Genomic DNA, 13,462 nt, shown 5'->3' on the forward strand with positions numbered 1-13,462 from the left:
TCTCTGGTTGTTTATCAGGACCAGCGGCACTTGTTAACCACAAAGGTACATCATACACTGCTTCATTCATACCTGTGGTAAGATGCGGTGAAGACCTTAGGTCTGAGGGACTGCTGAAGTATATGAGGTAGACCAGGAGATAGGTGGAGAATACCAGACTTCCCAAACCCCCGGGGATGACTCAAACTGCCTCAAAAGGATCGTATATTCATACGTGCTGCAAACTTATATCTCTGCTATGTCTCGCGGTAGCAAAGGCTCTTTAACTAAAAGCTTTCATTGATCGAAGCAATTCTAAAGCAGAAGTAAGAGATAACTAAATAAAATCTGAAATGGGAGTGAAAGATAACAAAAGTGAAGATGCCTGTGGAATTGAAATCCAGCTAGGGTAATCTCAACATATATGATCAATCCATGACAGGTACGTTGTAGAAACCCTTTCGATTCCAAAACTTGACAAACTGCCGTACCATATTCCCATCTAGTGAACGATATGCAATATCCGGTCGACCTCGCAGAGCCTCGACAGCTTGATCCGCTCGATACCACGGGGTATATTGGCTGGCTGTCCAGCGTGTGAGTGGCCCCCGAACTGGCTCCCGGAACATTGGCATCAGCGGTGCCAATGGTCCATCTGGCTCTTGCTCTTCAGCAACCTGCGCCACCCAGTCATCATAGTCTACTAGGCGCACCGGATACCCAGCATCGTTGAGCACTCGACAGGTATCTTCAACCGTGACTGAATGAGCTTGATCTGGCGAAACAAGGCAATACGAACGACCGAGATTAGCTTTATCCGCAGCGATATGAAGCATCGCGTTGACCACATAGTCAAGCGTCACATATTCCAGTCGTTGAACCAGGCTAGGCCACGTCCCCATCTGAATGCATCCTACCAGAAGTCGTGACATAAAGTCTGATGGATTACTACAACCTGTATCTGGGTCTCCGATCACAAATCCAGGTCTGTAAATTATAATTGGTAATCCGCGGTCTCGCATGCGTCGCACCATAGACTCTGCGGTCCACTGGCTTTGCGAGTAGCCTAAATCAAAGCGGACACCCTGAACATGGGGAAGCAGCGGCCCGTCTTCTTCCACGGCTTCCGTTCCAAGCGTATACCCCGTTGTACCCCATACATCGATTGTGGACATATAGTGGAACCCCTTCCGGCGACCAGCGGCAGCCAGCCGGAGCATATTGCAGGTACCGAGGACGTTGGATGAACGGTGTTCGCGATATGATTCGCAGAAGTTGATCTTTGCTCCGAGATGAAAGATAACGGACGTCCAGTTCGCAAACCAATCGAACTTCTCCTTCCCAACACCAAGGGTCCGGTCAGAGAAATCACCTTCAACAAACATCAACTTCTCCCGCGCCTCTACTGAGTCAGGCCACAAGTCATATTTCTCAAGAGAACGTTGCACACGCATCGCTGCAGACACTCCTTCTTGACCACGAACCAAGCATGCGATCTGCTTGACCGTGGGACGGATCATTAGATCGTGCAAGACACGTCCGCCCACAAAGCCTGTGGCCCCCGTAAGTAACACCCTTCCTTCATCTGGAGCATCCCACTGCGGCACCATTTCAATGTCATCAACGAGGTCGATATCGCCAATCCAGACTTTGCTGTCGTCGGGGGCGTTCTGACGCCTGTGACTTTCTGCGGCTTCGGTTTTGGAAGTAATCACATCACACAGGTCTGAGAGTCGGGAGTTCCGGTTGAGCTTTTCCATCGTAATAATACAGTCTAAAATTCTTTGGATGTGGCCGATCAGCGCCGCGGCCTGGAGTGAGGTTCCGCCGAGGGCAAAGAAGTCATCTTCGTCTTGGATGTGTGGCTTGTTTAACATTTCAGTCCAGATCTTCCGAATCTCTGCCTTGATACGTTCATTCTCATCTGACCCCCATTCTTTCGGATTCAACTTGCTTGTAGCAGTGTGGGATTGGTTGCCGGTCTCTTCTTTGAGTGACTGAAGCTGTTGCTGAAGCAGCTGTTTGTAGTTCACTTTACCTGTCGCGGTGAGTGGGAGCTTGCTGACGAATTCCAGAGTGTTTGGGACCATGTAGGCTGACAGCCGTTCTCTCATCAAGCCAAAAAGGTCCTCTTCGCTTGGGGAAGGCGATGTACCATCTACCACAACAAAAGCTACCAGTGCCTCTGCGCCCTTTGTAGAGAGAGGCGGCTGCTGAATGACAGCGGCACCTTTGATCCCATCAACCAACTGGATAATGCGCTCGATTTCGCCCAACTCAATCCTAAACCCATTGTGTTTGACCTGATTATCCTTGCGGCCGATGAAGTCAAGAATACCGGAGTCAGATCGCCATTCGGCTAGGTCACCTGTTCGATAAAGTCGTACAGTGCCGCTCTGATCCTTATCCAGCCCCTTTGAGGACCGCGGGTTGATCAGATGTTCTCGAGGAAAATCGACGAAGGATGTCATGTTTTCTTTCTCTCGCTTCCAATATCCGAGCGACTGCTGCGGTCCTGCAATGCAGATTTCGCCCTGCTTTCCTGGCTCGTAGATGGCACGATCCTCCTCAAGTAGGTAGACCTCCATGTCGCCCACAGCTCGGCCAATGCTGATTCGATCTCCTCTTGTCTCTGGCGCGGTTACTTCATACATAGTGGCCAGAGTAGTACACTCCGTTGGGCCGTAAGTATTCCACAGATGTTGTGGGGGGCCGTCACTCTCTAGAACTCTCCTCATTGCTTGCACATTTGCTACATCACCAGCAGTAAGCACATGACGGAGAGACCGGTAAGTATCCGGGGATGCGAACGCCGTGACTTCAAATAATGCGGCCATCAGAATAGTAACAGTTATGTGGTTATCTCTCAGAAAACGGTGGAAGGCTTTCGGGTCTGTCGCGATATGTCGGGGAACAGTCACGATCGTAGCACCGGCGATGAGAGTTGCCCATATTTCAAACAAACTGAGATCAAAGCCAGGATTGTTGAACTCGGTAACCCGGTCAGTCTGTTCCAGTGGAGTCATAGGTGTCCGGGTTGCCAGGTGCATAATCCCCGATGCTCGGATCTGCACTGCTTTTGGCTTGCCCGTCGAGCCTGAAGTAAAAAGGATGTGACTCCGGTCTGGAGGGGGGTCCTGCTGCAGGAGCTCTTCCACAGCCACCGATGGTCCGTCCGAACCAAGAGAGATGGGGATCAGCTTGAATCCCGAATCAATCAGCGATTGACGCCATATCTCGGTGGTATTGTTGACGTCAACGATCAAGCGTTCAACTTCGACATCCTGAAGCATATCAAACATACGCTCCTCTGGTAAAGAGGGCGAAGGCTCCATTGGAACGCATGTTCCACTGGCAAAGCGTACTGCGAGCTGAGCCACGACTTGTTCGATACCAGGGCCGAGTAAAATTCCGATAGGCTCTTCTACGGGGGACTTGGTATTGTTTTCAAGAAGTGAGTGCGCTAGGTAGCTTGATTCACTGACAAGCTCAGCGTAAGTCAATGACTTGGATTCGTCGAGAACGGCCAGGGCGTTGGGGGTACGCTGAGCGTGGGTAAGAATGATATCTTCCATGGTAACTCGAGCAACGGTAAGTTTGGATCAGGATTGGTTGTTCTGGTGTTCTGGTATTCTGGTGTTAGCACATGGTGAAAGTGCAAATAGGAATTTGAATAATGAAACCAGAACTGACAGAATGCCGCCTTTTTTAAAGGTTTCTTCAGCACGCGGCATATATGATGATATGAAGTTCTGTACAGCAGCATAACGTTGATGATATCATATAAAAAGCGATATTGCCCGCAGTATTTCTTGTTTTTGCAAAGCACCAAGGGCATATTCCGTGGAAAAGATTGATCATTTGTTGGAAGAACTTATTGTGAACAGGTATAACACAAAGATGACACAGTCAATAATCGTGGCAACTCGTAAGAAAACCTTAAGGTACAATTTGATGATTATGATGACGTGCAACAGGCGCCTAGGCTTCGAGCGTAGTGTTCGTGCGCAGTGCATTTCTTTTTATTCACCTCCAAGTACAAGGATCGGCAGTCAGAACTCGCAGGAAATCCACATATGACCTGAAATAACAGACATTTAACATTTGTGAATCAAACAAAGTAAAAGACGCTACGCTTTGTCCGCTGGGAATATAATTCCAACATACATATAATTGGCGGGTAGACTAAGGGAGCTAGATGAACAATCTGAAAAACCTAGCAAGTGGGGTGAGTTCACAGAATTGGACATGTGCATATGCAAGAGCATCTGAAGTTGGTATAATCATCGTTCGTAAACCGATTTCCACTCCCTTCTCTGCTTTCATTTCCTATCTTGATGCTCCGACTAAACTGAAGAGGTTAAGCTGTTTAATGTGGGAGAGAACTCCAACTTTGTAATTCCACGACCGTGCTTCTCTGAGCGTCAGTCTGCGGCTGTTCAACACATCTAGTACGAGTCTGCTCTTGTTTACATCCTATCCATTAGAAAAAGGATTGAAAAGGTGTCATTCATACCTGATATAGGTCGATCGGGGTTCTGTAAATCCTGAGTGGCAGCCTGCTATTCCTCCGTAGATGTCATTGCTCCGTTGGACACGTTGCATTACAACATCCACGATATCGCTTGCTTATCTTATCCATTTCAAGCTCGTCTGACATCATAAAATATTGTATCTCTTGATAGTCCTGGTTTCTTTGGCAAAGTCGTGCGCATAGCCCGTTCCACTGTGTCGGTAGTCTGCTTTGGGCCTATATTGGGTAGTTCACCATGCATACACATCTTTCCGCTGCAGAAGGGGACAATATTCCGCGAATGAAAACCTGCATTCTTCAGCATCCATGCGACATGATTATCATGGATCGTTTCACATGATATCTTCTGTCCGTGGCTTACTGTGATATGATGAAGGTGTGCCTCATGGGCCTTCTCTCCAAACTAAGATTAATTCACATGATGGCATTAACAGGGTACTTTCCAAGGATTTAAGATAACCGATGACATATCAAATATTCCCGAATGGAGCAGCATACTCCATGCTGGCTCCAGTATGACAACCGATTTCTGTATGCCTTTAGGACTAAACTTCGTGGAGAAAGCGGATAATAGGGGCTTTCTGAATCACATATAAATGAATAATACAGTATCTGCTGCTGGTTATGTGAATTATATCCTGAATAAATTCAAGGCCGAACTGCTCTGACACCATCTCATATTGCCGACATGTCCGTCAATCGCCCTTTATCCGCTCTCCTCAAGACCGTGCTATCACTCCATCGGGCCACCCTATGTTCGGTGTCACAAAAAAGCCTGGGAACCTCAAATACAGTACATTGCTCTTTTCATCGGACATCGGGGCACTCTGGACATGCCCTGACGAAGAAGTGCCAGGCGGCTCTAGAGAATCGTCACCAGAAGGGAAGATTAATCGAGCCGGCAAATCCACAGAGGACTGGTCAGATGGTAGATTTTGGCTCCAACGACACTCTTTCCCTTGCCTCCTCAGGGGCACTGCGCCAAGCCTTTCTTGATGAACTTGCCCAACATCCTGATTTTGAAATTGGTAGTCGATCCACGCGGATCTTTGAGGGGACTACCCCGTACCTTCTGGACCTGGAGGAACACATGGCTCAATTTCACCGAGCAGAATCTGCGCTCTTTTTCCCGTCTGGATATGAGGCCAATGTAGCCATCTGGTCGACGATTCCCCAGCCTGGTGATGTTGTAGTTTACGACGAGTATATCCACGCTAGTATTCATGATGGGATGCGTCAGGGAAGAGCAATGAGTCGGATGTTTTCTCATAATAGCTGTGCATCCCTCCGAGAGTGCCTATTGAATATATGCCAGACAGACCCAGCAGTGGCAAACGGAGAACAAATGGTGTTCATAGCTCTCGAATCGATTTACAGCATGGATGCCGACATGGCACCTGTGCATGAAATGCTGAAGCTGACGAAAGAGATCCTGCCCCATGGTAATGCGGTTTTCTCGATTGATGAGGCCCATTCTAATGGCGTGATTGGCGAAAATGGATCAGGCTACATTTGCCACTACGGTCTCGAGAAGGAATTTCCCATCCGACTGCACACGTGTGGAAAAGGACTCGGCTCAACAGGAGGTAAGCCCGTCGGTGTCGAAAAAACTCTGTGAATGCATTCAATATTTAAAACTTAATTTTCTGACCCATTGGCAGCTGCTGTACTTGCCAATCCCGCCATCCGTTCTTATTTAATCAATTACGCGAGGGGCCTGATCTTCTCTACCGCACCTGCATTTCCATCGCTGGCGGCCGTGAAAGGAGGGTACAGAATTCTGGCCAGCAAAGAAGGCGAGGAGGTGAGTTTCCATGGCAATGGGTGGAGATAGGCTTGGGAGATTTCCACTAATGAATGACTAGCGCCGCACTCGTCTGCAGAATAATATTCGCCGTTTTTATGAGAAGCTCACTTGTCATTCAAAATGGGCAAAATGTGTGTTCGGCGGGATCCTGAGCCTCCCTACGGAGAAAACCTGGGATACTGGTCCATACCTTGTCCCAATTATCCCACTAATTACGGATCTTGGACAAGCAGCGAGCCTTGCTCAGAAATTACAGGACGCTGGTTATCAGGTGAATCCGGTGTTCTTCCCTATCGTGCCTCGAGAAAAGGAGCGAGTCCGGTTGGTGATGCATGCAGACAACACAGCAGCTCAGATTGACGAAATTGTGGATTTGATAATGGGCTGGTCGATGGAACGTCTTGCGGACCAGCGCAGGAAACCAGCTAGTCTTGTGTCCGGTGGGGACATATATCAGAACACACCTTTTTCTGACTGAACATTATCCGATTTTCTTCTAAATGTTGGTAAACTCATCATTAAGAATCACTTCGCTCTTTGCCTTTCCTTTACAACTAGCATCCTCGTCCGAGGCCAGGGCAATCCTTCATAAGGAAAGTGCCTCTAGCTATTTTAAATACTTTCTCAGTCAGATAGAACGGTTTGCAGATCATGAAGATCATACATTGACTTAGGAAAACAATACTTGTTCTTATTATTTCACATGACAAGTGAAGAAAATAAGGCGTGAGTACTGTCATAATCAACAACCCGTTGTAAAATAATAGTTGGTCAGCTTCATAACTATCACCCGATTGTTCAGAATAGGATAAATTAGCGAGTTTTATGCTGGTGCGGATTTGTACCATATCCATCGATGTTTTTAGTCGTGAAGAAAGTCGTCGTTTGTGCTAGATTTGAAGTTGAGCAGATCTAGGACGGTGGCGAGTGGTGAATGCAACGTGTTCTGAGGAAAATCGATTACAGCCAGTTTGTCACAGTGTAAAAAACTGTTAGATTACCATTACATGGTTGCACCGCCACACTTGGACGTATGTAGATATCCAGCAGGTATTTATTGAATGTAATGTACCGTTACGGCTTTTACTCGACGGTCATTAGCACCGTGGTCGTGTTGCCGTCGACACGATGAATGCAGAACTGGTCTGGTCGCGGGTGAGGCGTGTTTGATAGCTGGCTTGTATTCGCTTCAAAGGTTTCATTCTTGCTCAAAGAATTTGTGTGATTGCTAAACTAAATTCCATCACCGAGGCCGAACTCGTCACATGCCGCTGGGAGTTTGCATCATTCGGCTATTATATCATGGACGTGTTCTTCCACCCCAAACCGCTCATAGGCCTCGAGATCTTGCTCACTACTGAGAGGCTTGCGGGCAAATCGACGGCCAAGTCCTTCTAACTCTGATAGAGACGAAAATAAGCGTGGCGCCTGCCCTAGCTCCGACTGTAGATGTTGGCAGACAGACTTGTAGACCCTTAGCAGCTGCTCTGGGCAGTCGGCCCAATGTTCCAATCGAGTTGGGCAGTATTTTCCAGTGGGAAGGGGTATTTTCCAGTGGTTGAGCGAGATGGTGTCTCGACTCGCAACTGGCGGGAGAGAAGGTCATGGCAGTTCTGTAAGAGCTCTGTGAAAGAGGTCTGTTGGTTGCTTTCCTCTGCTTGTCGCCTCCTTTCTGCTTCCTGCCGTCTCCCTTCTGCTTCCTGCTTCCGTCCTTCTTCTGCCCTAAGGTAAAGATCTTTGTAATTTGGAGAGCTGTGGTCGGCCATCGATTTGTTGGAAAGGGCAAGTCATGCTTTAACGTAAGTGCGTCAGAGCCCGGCTGACGATCTGGTCCGATCAGCTTTCTGCCAGTGAATCCCGGGTTTCGGAAAATACTTTCTTCCAGAAAATCAGGTAGGTATACATACTAGCCCTAAGCGGTTAGCGCTTGTCTCTACTCTAATCAGAGTCGCCCGCGATCATTTCCGAGTCAGTTCTCGAAGTACTGATTCATGTGTCACGTATGTAGAATCATGCTCTTAAGAGGGTAAAGAGACATACCTGCATAGTTGAATCCCTCGCCAAGAATAGGCTCTGTGGGCGATACAAAAACTGCCTTCATTGATAGGAACGGCAACGGTAATTTGTTTAGGCATTGCCAGAAGACCCGACGTCGGGTTGAGGTATTTATAGGCAAAGGGCTTGCGTGATCGTGGTAGTCTTTGATTAAGTTCCCGGGTTTCGGCGGGCGTTGATGGCAAAGATGATGGGCACGATCAAGCTTCCCAGCAGAAAAAGAAAAGTAAGTCTGGTTCTTCAGATCAAAACATGCCTTTTTTTACCATCAATCGAAACTTGCTGGAACACCCTAAGGTTAAAACAGCCGCACTGTACGCCTTATTTTCAATGCCCCTGCATAAATGCCTCAAATTTCTGCCTTCACGATAAGCTGGTCTATGTAAAAGATACAAGACATCATTTGGATCAAAAGCTACTGTATTGCCCTAAAAAAAATAGACCTTAAGACCTCCTGATAGAGTTTAAGACCTCTTGCTAGTGTTATTTTTAGAATTGGGTAAGGTATAGAAACAATCTTGAGTTAGTATAAAGAAACCAAGATTTCAAACCTGGCCGCTACTGGGTTACCTAAAGCTTAACAAATTGTCCTTTACATTATTAACCCCAAATAACATCATCTAGCTCAAGCAGCCTGATTTAATTTTGTCAGGCCCTCTAAGACGGAGCTCTTTCCGGTGGATTGATCTCCGACAACGACCAATTGCGGTAAATTGATGTGTTCTCCCACATTGCAAGCGAACAATTTGTCAATTTTTTCAAGCAGAGCAGGGTCCGCTAGCACCACTTGGGCTTCCTGCTTGATCGTCATGGTTTATTTGTTTTACAAGATTCACGAGCGTGATCATACACAGTCGTGATCATACACAGTTATATATAGCTAAGAATATCACATTCCTCGGCACACATCTTATCTTTCTCGTTGGAATGTTGGATTATGTAAGGCAACATTGTACGTCCCTTACAGGGGCGTAATGGGAGCATACTGAGACAGAGCTTTATACCAACTCTTCTTGCAGAAAAATTGCCTTCAAAATGCTACCTGTCATCGTCCTGACCTTGAAAAGGTGGACGACGATTGGTCAGCCTACCTCTTTCTGTCGCCCGGGCGATCAGTGGGTCACTTTCCGGGAAAATTCTAATCGATAAAAAAAAGTCTATCCCTCGCCTCCTCAGCAAGCACGAATACCGGGAGCATGAGGGTTCCTTGGTACTAACAAATGATTCCCAAGGGGCGGGCATGAGGGATCGAGGAACGCCAGTGGATATCCCATGGACCTGAGATAACTTTCTGTCTTCTCAGGAACTGGCAAAGAGATCCATAGTATCCTTAATACTTTCGATGGTCTTCTGGCGCATTGTGGGTGCTCGGCTTGTACCGTTACAGACGCGCTCGAAATCAGTTTCACTACGGACTCGGTACTACTGGAAAGCAAGAAGGAGAGATAGATACATGGGTCACCGCGGCTGTCACTTTTTGGGGGGATACTAATTTGCAACAGTTCGAAAAATGTGCTGTAACTTGGCTCCATCGCCGAGCAAAAACATAGTTTAGGGCTGAGTACATTTCTGTGTGTATGTATGTGAAATCATTTATGTAACTTCCCGTTGGTTCTGGTTTTGATTACATTCTGTTAAGGTCAAGATTCAGTGTTTCATCATGTTTTGTATTGTCTGATCAGTACTAAGTAATAATTTAAAGTCAGGTGCAATTCGTACCGGCCAATGAAATGATAGTGAAAACTACGCAATCTTCTTTCACTAATTCTGGCATTTTGTATGTGCTTCAAGCCCATTAATTCTTGCCAACCTCTCATCGCATTTTTTGACTGCTTCGTCGCCCAGATACATTTTTCCGATGCCCTCCAATTCTCTTCTAACTGGACTGAAGAACAGCAGGTCTCTGCCAAAATGCGGTTCATCATAGAGGTCCTCGATCCAGCCCCAGTCCCAGAGTGGAGACCGGATGATAGACTCGAACAGGTTTTCGACTAAAACTAACCTCAATTCAGTTGAGTTGACCCTTTGGGTATAAGCCTTGCGGACCAATGAGACAAATACATCCTGTTCGAGGTTCTCCACGAGAGTGCGGCAGGTCAAATCGATGGCCATTAACATCAATTCTTCAATATCGAGATAATCGGCCACTGCAAACATGCGTGCATGAAAAAAAGGTATGCTCTTTGTTGGGTGTAAGAGGCCGACGGATATTTCTGTGTATCTGCCTTTGTACAAAAACTCCAATGCGTTTTTCACGAAAAGGGGGTCGTGATCGTCCAGCTGAATCTTTCCGGAACTCTCCGAAGCCTCCTAAACGAACAAAGGGCGTGTCAGATTAGTGAATGCGCAAGAACCTCACAAGCTGTCATCACTCCACCCCTTACCTTGAGATTACCATTGCAAACATCAAGGAAATATTTTGAAGAAGAGCATAAAATAGCCCTGTGTGCAGGGAACTCGTGCTCACCACAAACAAGGGTTACGTCGCTGTAACTCGAATTCAGGAATTGTCTAGTTTGCGTAAGCGAGCACATCAAAGAGCATTGCAGTCGGGTCTTACTCTTCAATTGAACTCAGAATGAAATTTTGGTTGATAAAGACACTACAAGCATCTTTTGGGTGAACCTTATGTGGAGTCGCCCTCGCAAAGAAGCAATCACATGCTCCACCCGCACTCAACTGACTGATAGTGGACTTCTTGCGGCAATTGATTTCCATGAGTGTCGCCAACAAATGATCTCGAAAGTCAGGGACGTTGGCAAGAAGCTCATCATCAACGAGAGTATAGTCATTCGCTTTGAATGTCTGAAGATTGGCTGTGATAACATCAATCGCAGGGGCTCTTAGTGAGCGATAGGTATCTTGCGCATAGAGCTCCTGAATGAATGCTGCAAACTGATCGTGGTCGAAAAGCGCTCCCATAGAAGCAATCACTGCTCTCATTGCGTGATCTTTGAGTCGGTGGAAAGATATCTCCACAGCTGCTGCATACACTCTCAAGTGTAATATGGATGGATGGAAATTGGTCCAATGTATTTCGGTAGATGAGCCTAAAGGTAGTGGAAGGCGCTTCCGCTTCCTCGGGTTGCGGCCAGAACCGTTCAAATCATGGGCATCGGTATAATCGTCCATTGACACAGACTCGGACGAATATTGGCCTTTGTAAATGAACTCCAAAGCTTTGCGCACCACAAATGGATCAAAGCTGGAGAGGGGGCTTTCTTCGGGTGTTTTCTAGGGATCATACTTTGCTTAGCTGGAAAGAGGCTAGGCAATCCAGGATGGAATGTTTCATGCGTTACCTGTATATTGCGCAGCTGGCTCAGGACAGGCTGAACGAGAATTTTATGCACAGGAAAAACCTCCTTGCCGCAGAAAATCGTCAAGTCGCTGTGATCTGGATTGAGAAAAAGTCTATTTTATTTCAAATTAGCTTTCAGTATCTCGTTAAGCCTCACAGCCAAGCTAGAACACAAACTTTGCAACCCGCTCAAGGATAATACGCTTCCGCTTCTCATGCTCATGTAGCTCGCACTTCATCATGTTTAGACGTAAGGTGGAAGTGGATTGAGTAACGGAGGACGAGCGAGGGAATACCAGCAATAAGTATTCCAACTTTTAACTCTGATTGCTTAGCAAGCCTACGGAAAGCTCAAAAATGTTAGCGAAACTGTTATAGTCTCGGCTCCTAGGAGCCATATGGTCCTGGGGTGGGTATCATTGTTTCTGAGTCTCTCATAGATGTATATAAAGTTGGAAACGGTTGTGAATCTGCTCATGATGTGTATCACTCCTAGGACGTACTCGTGCGCGGGAATTTCAAATAAAACGCGCGATGGGTCTTGTCTCGATTTTTACATGCTTATAGGCTCCTGGGAACCGGGAAGTAGATCAGATAAACCGATGGAATCGTCATTACAATTGACAATTTAGGAAAAGGTCCTACCTGTGTGCTTCGTGTATACCTGTCAGGGATATACATGAAGTATACAGGATGTTTGGAGAAATGATCTGCGGGACCCACATGGTGTATATGGGTGCCCCTGAATGCGAGGAAGCTACCTTTCTTTTGCTTCCTCGCGCTACGTCTTGTATCTAGAGTCAACTATAGCCTTCTTTAATATTGATTACTCATTTACGGATACGTGAGACCCTCACACCATGTCCTGGGAACCCCATCGCTCCTAGGAGTACGTCCTCACGATCCTAGGAGCCTGTGATGCTATACTAAGTGGACGATCTCATTTCGGTGATGACCCCAGCATCACATAAACAGTTTCTGGGATTATGTTTTAAAGAGGCATTGGACTCGAAAACTTGTGGCAGTCAATCCTTTCAAACAAACTTCCGAGATGCCTCCACAGAGAAGACAACTGGCGTCGCATCGCCCGAGCCCTTTACCCTTTTCCAGCATCCATCGAGGTCAGTCTGGAACAGAAAAAAATGCGAGTTGCAAACTAACATCGACACAGGCACACAACACCCGGCACAAAGACTTGAGCGAATTTTTACAAGTATATACGCTGAAATGTCAAAAATGCAACATCAACAGGACGAGGCAATCGTTATGCTACGAAATTGCGACGCCATTTTACGCAAACAAGCGACGGACAAAGCTGGATTGGAGAAGCAAAATCGATGGCTCGTTGAGCGCATCAAGATAGCTCATCAAGAAGCTTGCGATCTAGAGTTCAAGAATAGAGAACTAGAGTACCAGCTGGCGAAGGAAAGGCAAGATCGCCCGGAGCAATCCGCTACCAAGCAGAGTTGAAGCAGAGTCGAACGCCTTCTCGACATACCGGAGTTGCTATTTTCCTCCGTTTATGTTTCGATCGTACTCTGAGTTATCCAGAGAACCAGCTTTTAGGACCAATATTAGTAGATTCGGGTCTGGTTGTTGGCTAGGTGAAAGGTACTGCACGCAATGGCGCAAGAAATATATCGAAGGATTACTTAAATGAGGGAACTGATATCACCGACTGGTTGTGCGGGCGTTCGTCGGTACATTGCTGTGCTTGAGCCAGCAAGAAAATGGCCGGTTGGAGATAGAGCCGACTTGTGACCTCTAGAACTGCAGATAATAACTT

General features: G+C 46.8%; 6 protein-coding genes across 6 annotated transcripts; 2 read left to right on the forward strand and 4 right to left on the reverse strand.

Annotated features, from left to right (window-relative positions):
* Positions 1–407: 407 nt before the first annotated feature.
* N7529_007069 (NRPS-like enzyme) lies at positions 408–3,554 on the reverse strand (the record flags this gene model as incomplete). Its single annotated transcript, XM_057242596.1, has 1 exon — positions 408–3,554. One exon carries the CDS (start codon positions 3,552–3,554, stop codon positions 408–410), a length of 3,147 nt encoding a protein of 1,048 aa, XP_057097955.1.
* A 1,884-nt stretch (positions 3,555–5,438) lies between these two features.
* Positions 5,439–6,798, forward strand: N7529_007070 (aminotransferase class I/II-fold pyridoxal phosphate-dependent enzyme; the record flags this gene model as incomplete). Its single annotated transcript, XM_057242597.1, has 3 exons — positions 5,439–6,099; positions 6,175–6,317; positions 6,379–6,798. The coding sequence occupies 3 exons, from the start codon at positions 5,439–5,441 to the stop codon at positions 6,796–6,798; spliced, it is 1,224 nt and encodes a 407-aa protein (XP_057097956.1).
* Positions 6,799–7,795: 997 nt separating this feature from the next.
* Positions 7,796–8,086, reverse strand: N7529_007071 (uncharacterized protein; the record flags this gene model as incomplete). The annotated part of the gene is made up of 1 exon (XM_057242598.1): positions 7,796–8,086. One exon carries the CDS (start codon positions 8,084–8,086, stop codon positions 7,796–7,798), a length of 291 nt encoding a protein of 96 aa, XP_057097957.1.
* A 914-nt stretch (positions 8,087–9,000) lies between these two features.
* Positions 9,001–9,186, reverse strand: N7529_007072 (uncharacterized protein; the record flags this gene model as incomplete). The annotated part of the gene is made up of 1 exon (XM_057242599.1): positions 9,001–9,186. One exon carries the CDS (start codon positions 9,184–9,186, stop codon positions 9,001–9,003), a length of 186 nt encoding a protein of 61 aa, XP_057097958.1.
* Positions 9,187–10,136: 950 nt separating this feature from the next.
* Positions 10,137–11,318, reverse strand: N7529_007073 (BTB/POZ domain-containing protein; the record flags this gene model as incomplete). The annotated part of the gene is made up of 3 exons (XM_057242600.1): positions 10,137–10,685; positions 10,760–10,886; positions 10,936–11,318. 3 exons carry the CDS (start codon positions 11,316–11,318, stop codon positions 10,137–10,139), a joined length of 1,059 nt encoding a protein of 352 aa, XP_057097959.1.
* Positions 11,319–12,912: 1,594 nt separating this feature from the next.
* N7529_007074 (uncharacterized protein) lies at positions 12,913–13,146 on the forward strand (the record flags this gene model as incomplete). Its single annotated transcript, XM_057242601.1, has 1 exon — positions 12,913–13,146. The coding sequence occupies one exon, from the start codon at positions 12,913–12,915 to the stop codon at positions 13,144–13,146; it is 234 nt and encodes a 77-aa protein (XP_057097960.1).
* Positions 13,147–13,462: the final 316 nt, after the last annotated feature.

This window comes from Penicillium soppii (genome assembly GCF_028829465.1).
Source record: "Penicillium soppii strain IBT 18220 chromosome Unknown utg000005l, whole genome shotgun sequence".
Lineage (NCBI taxonomy): Eukaryota > Fungi > Ascomycota > Eurotiomycetes > Eurotiales > Aspergillaceae > Penicillium > Penicillium soppii.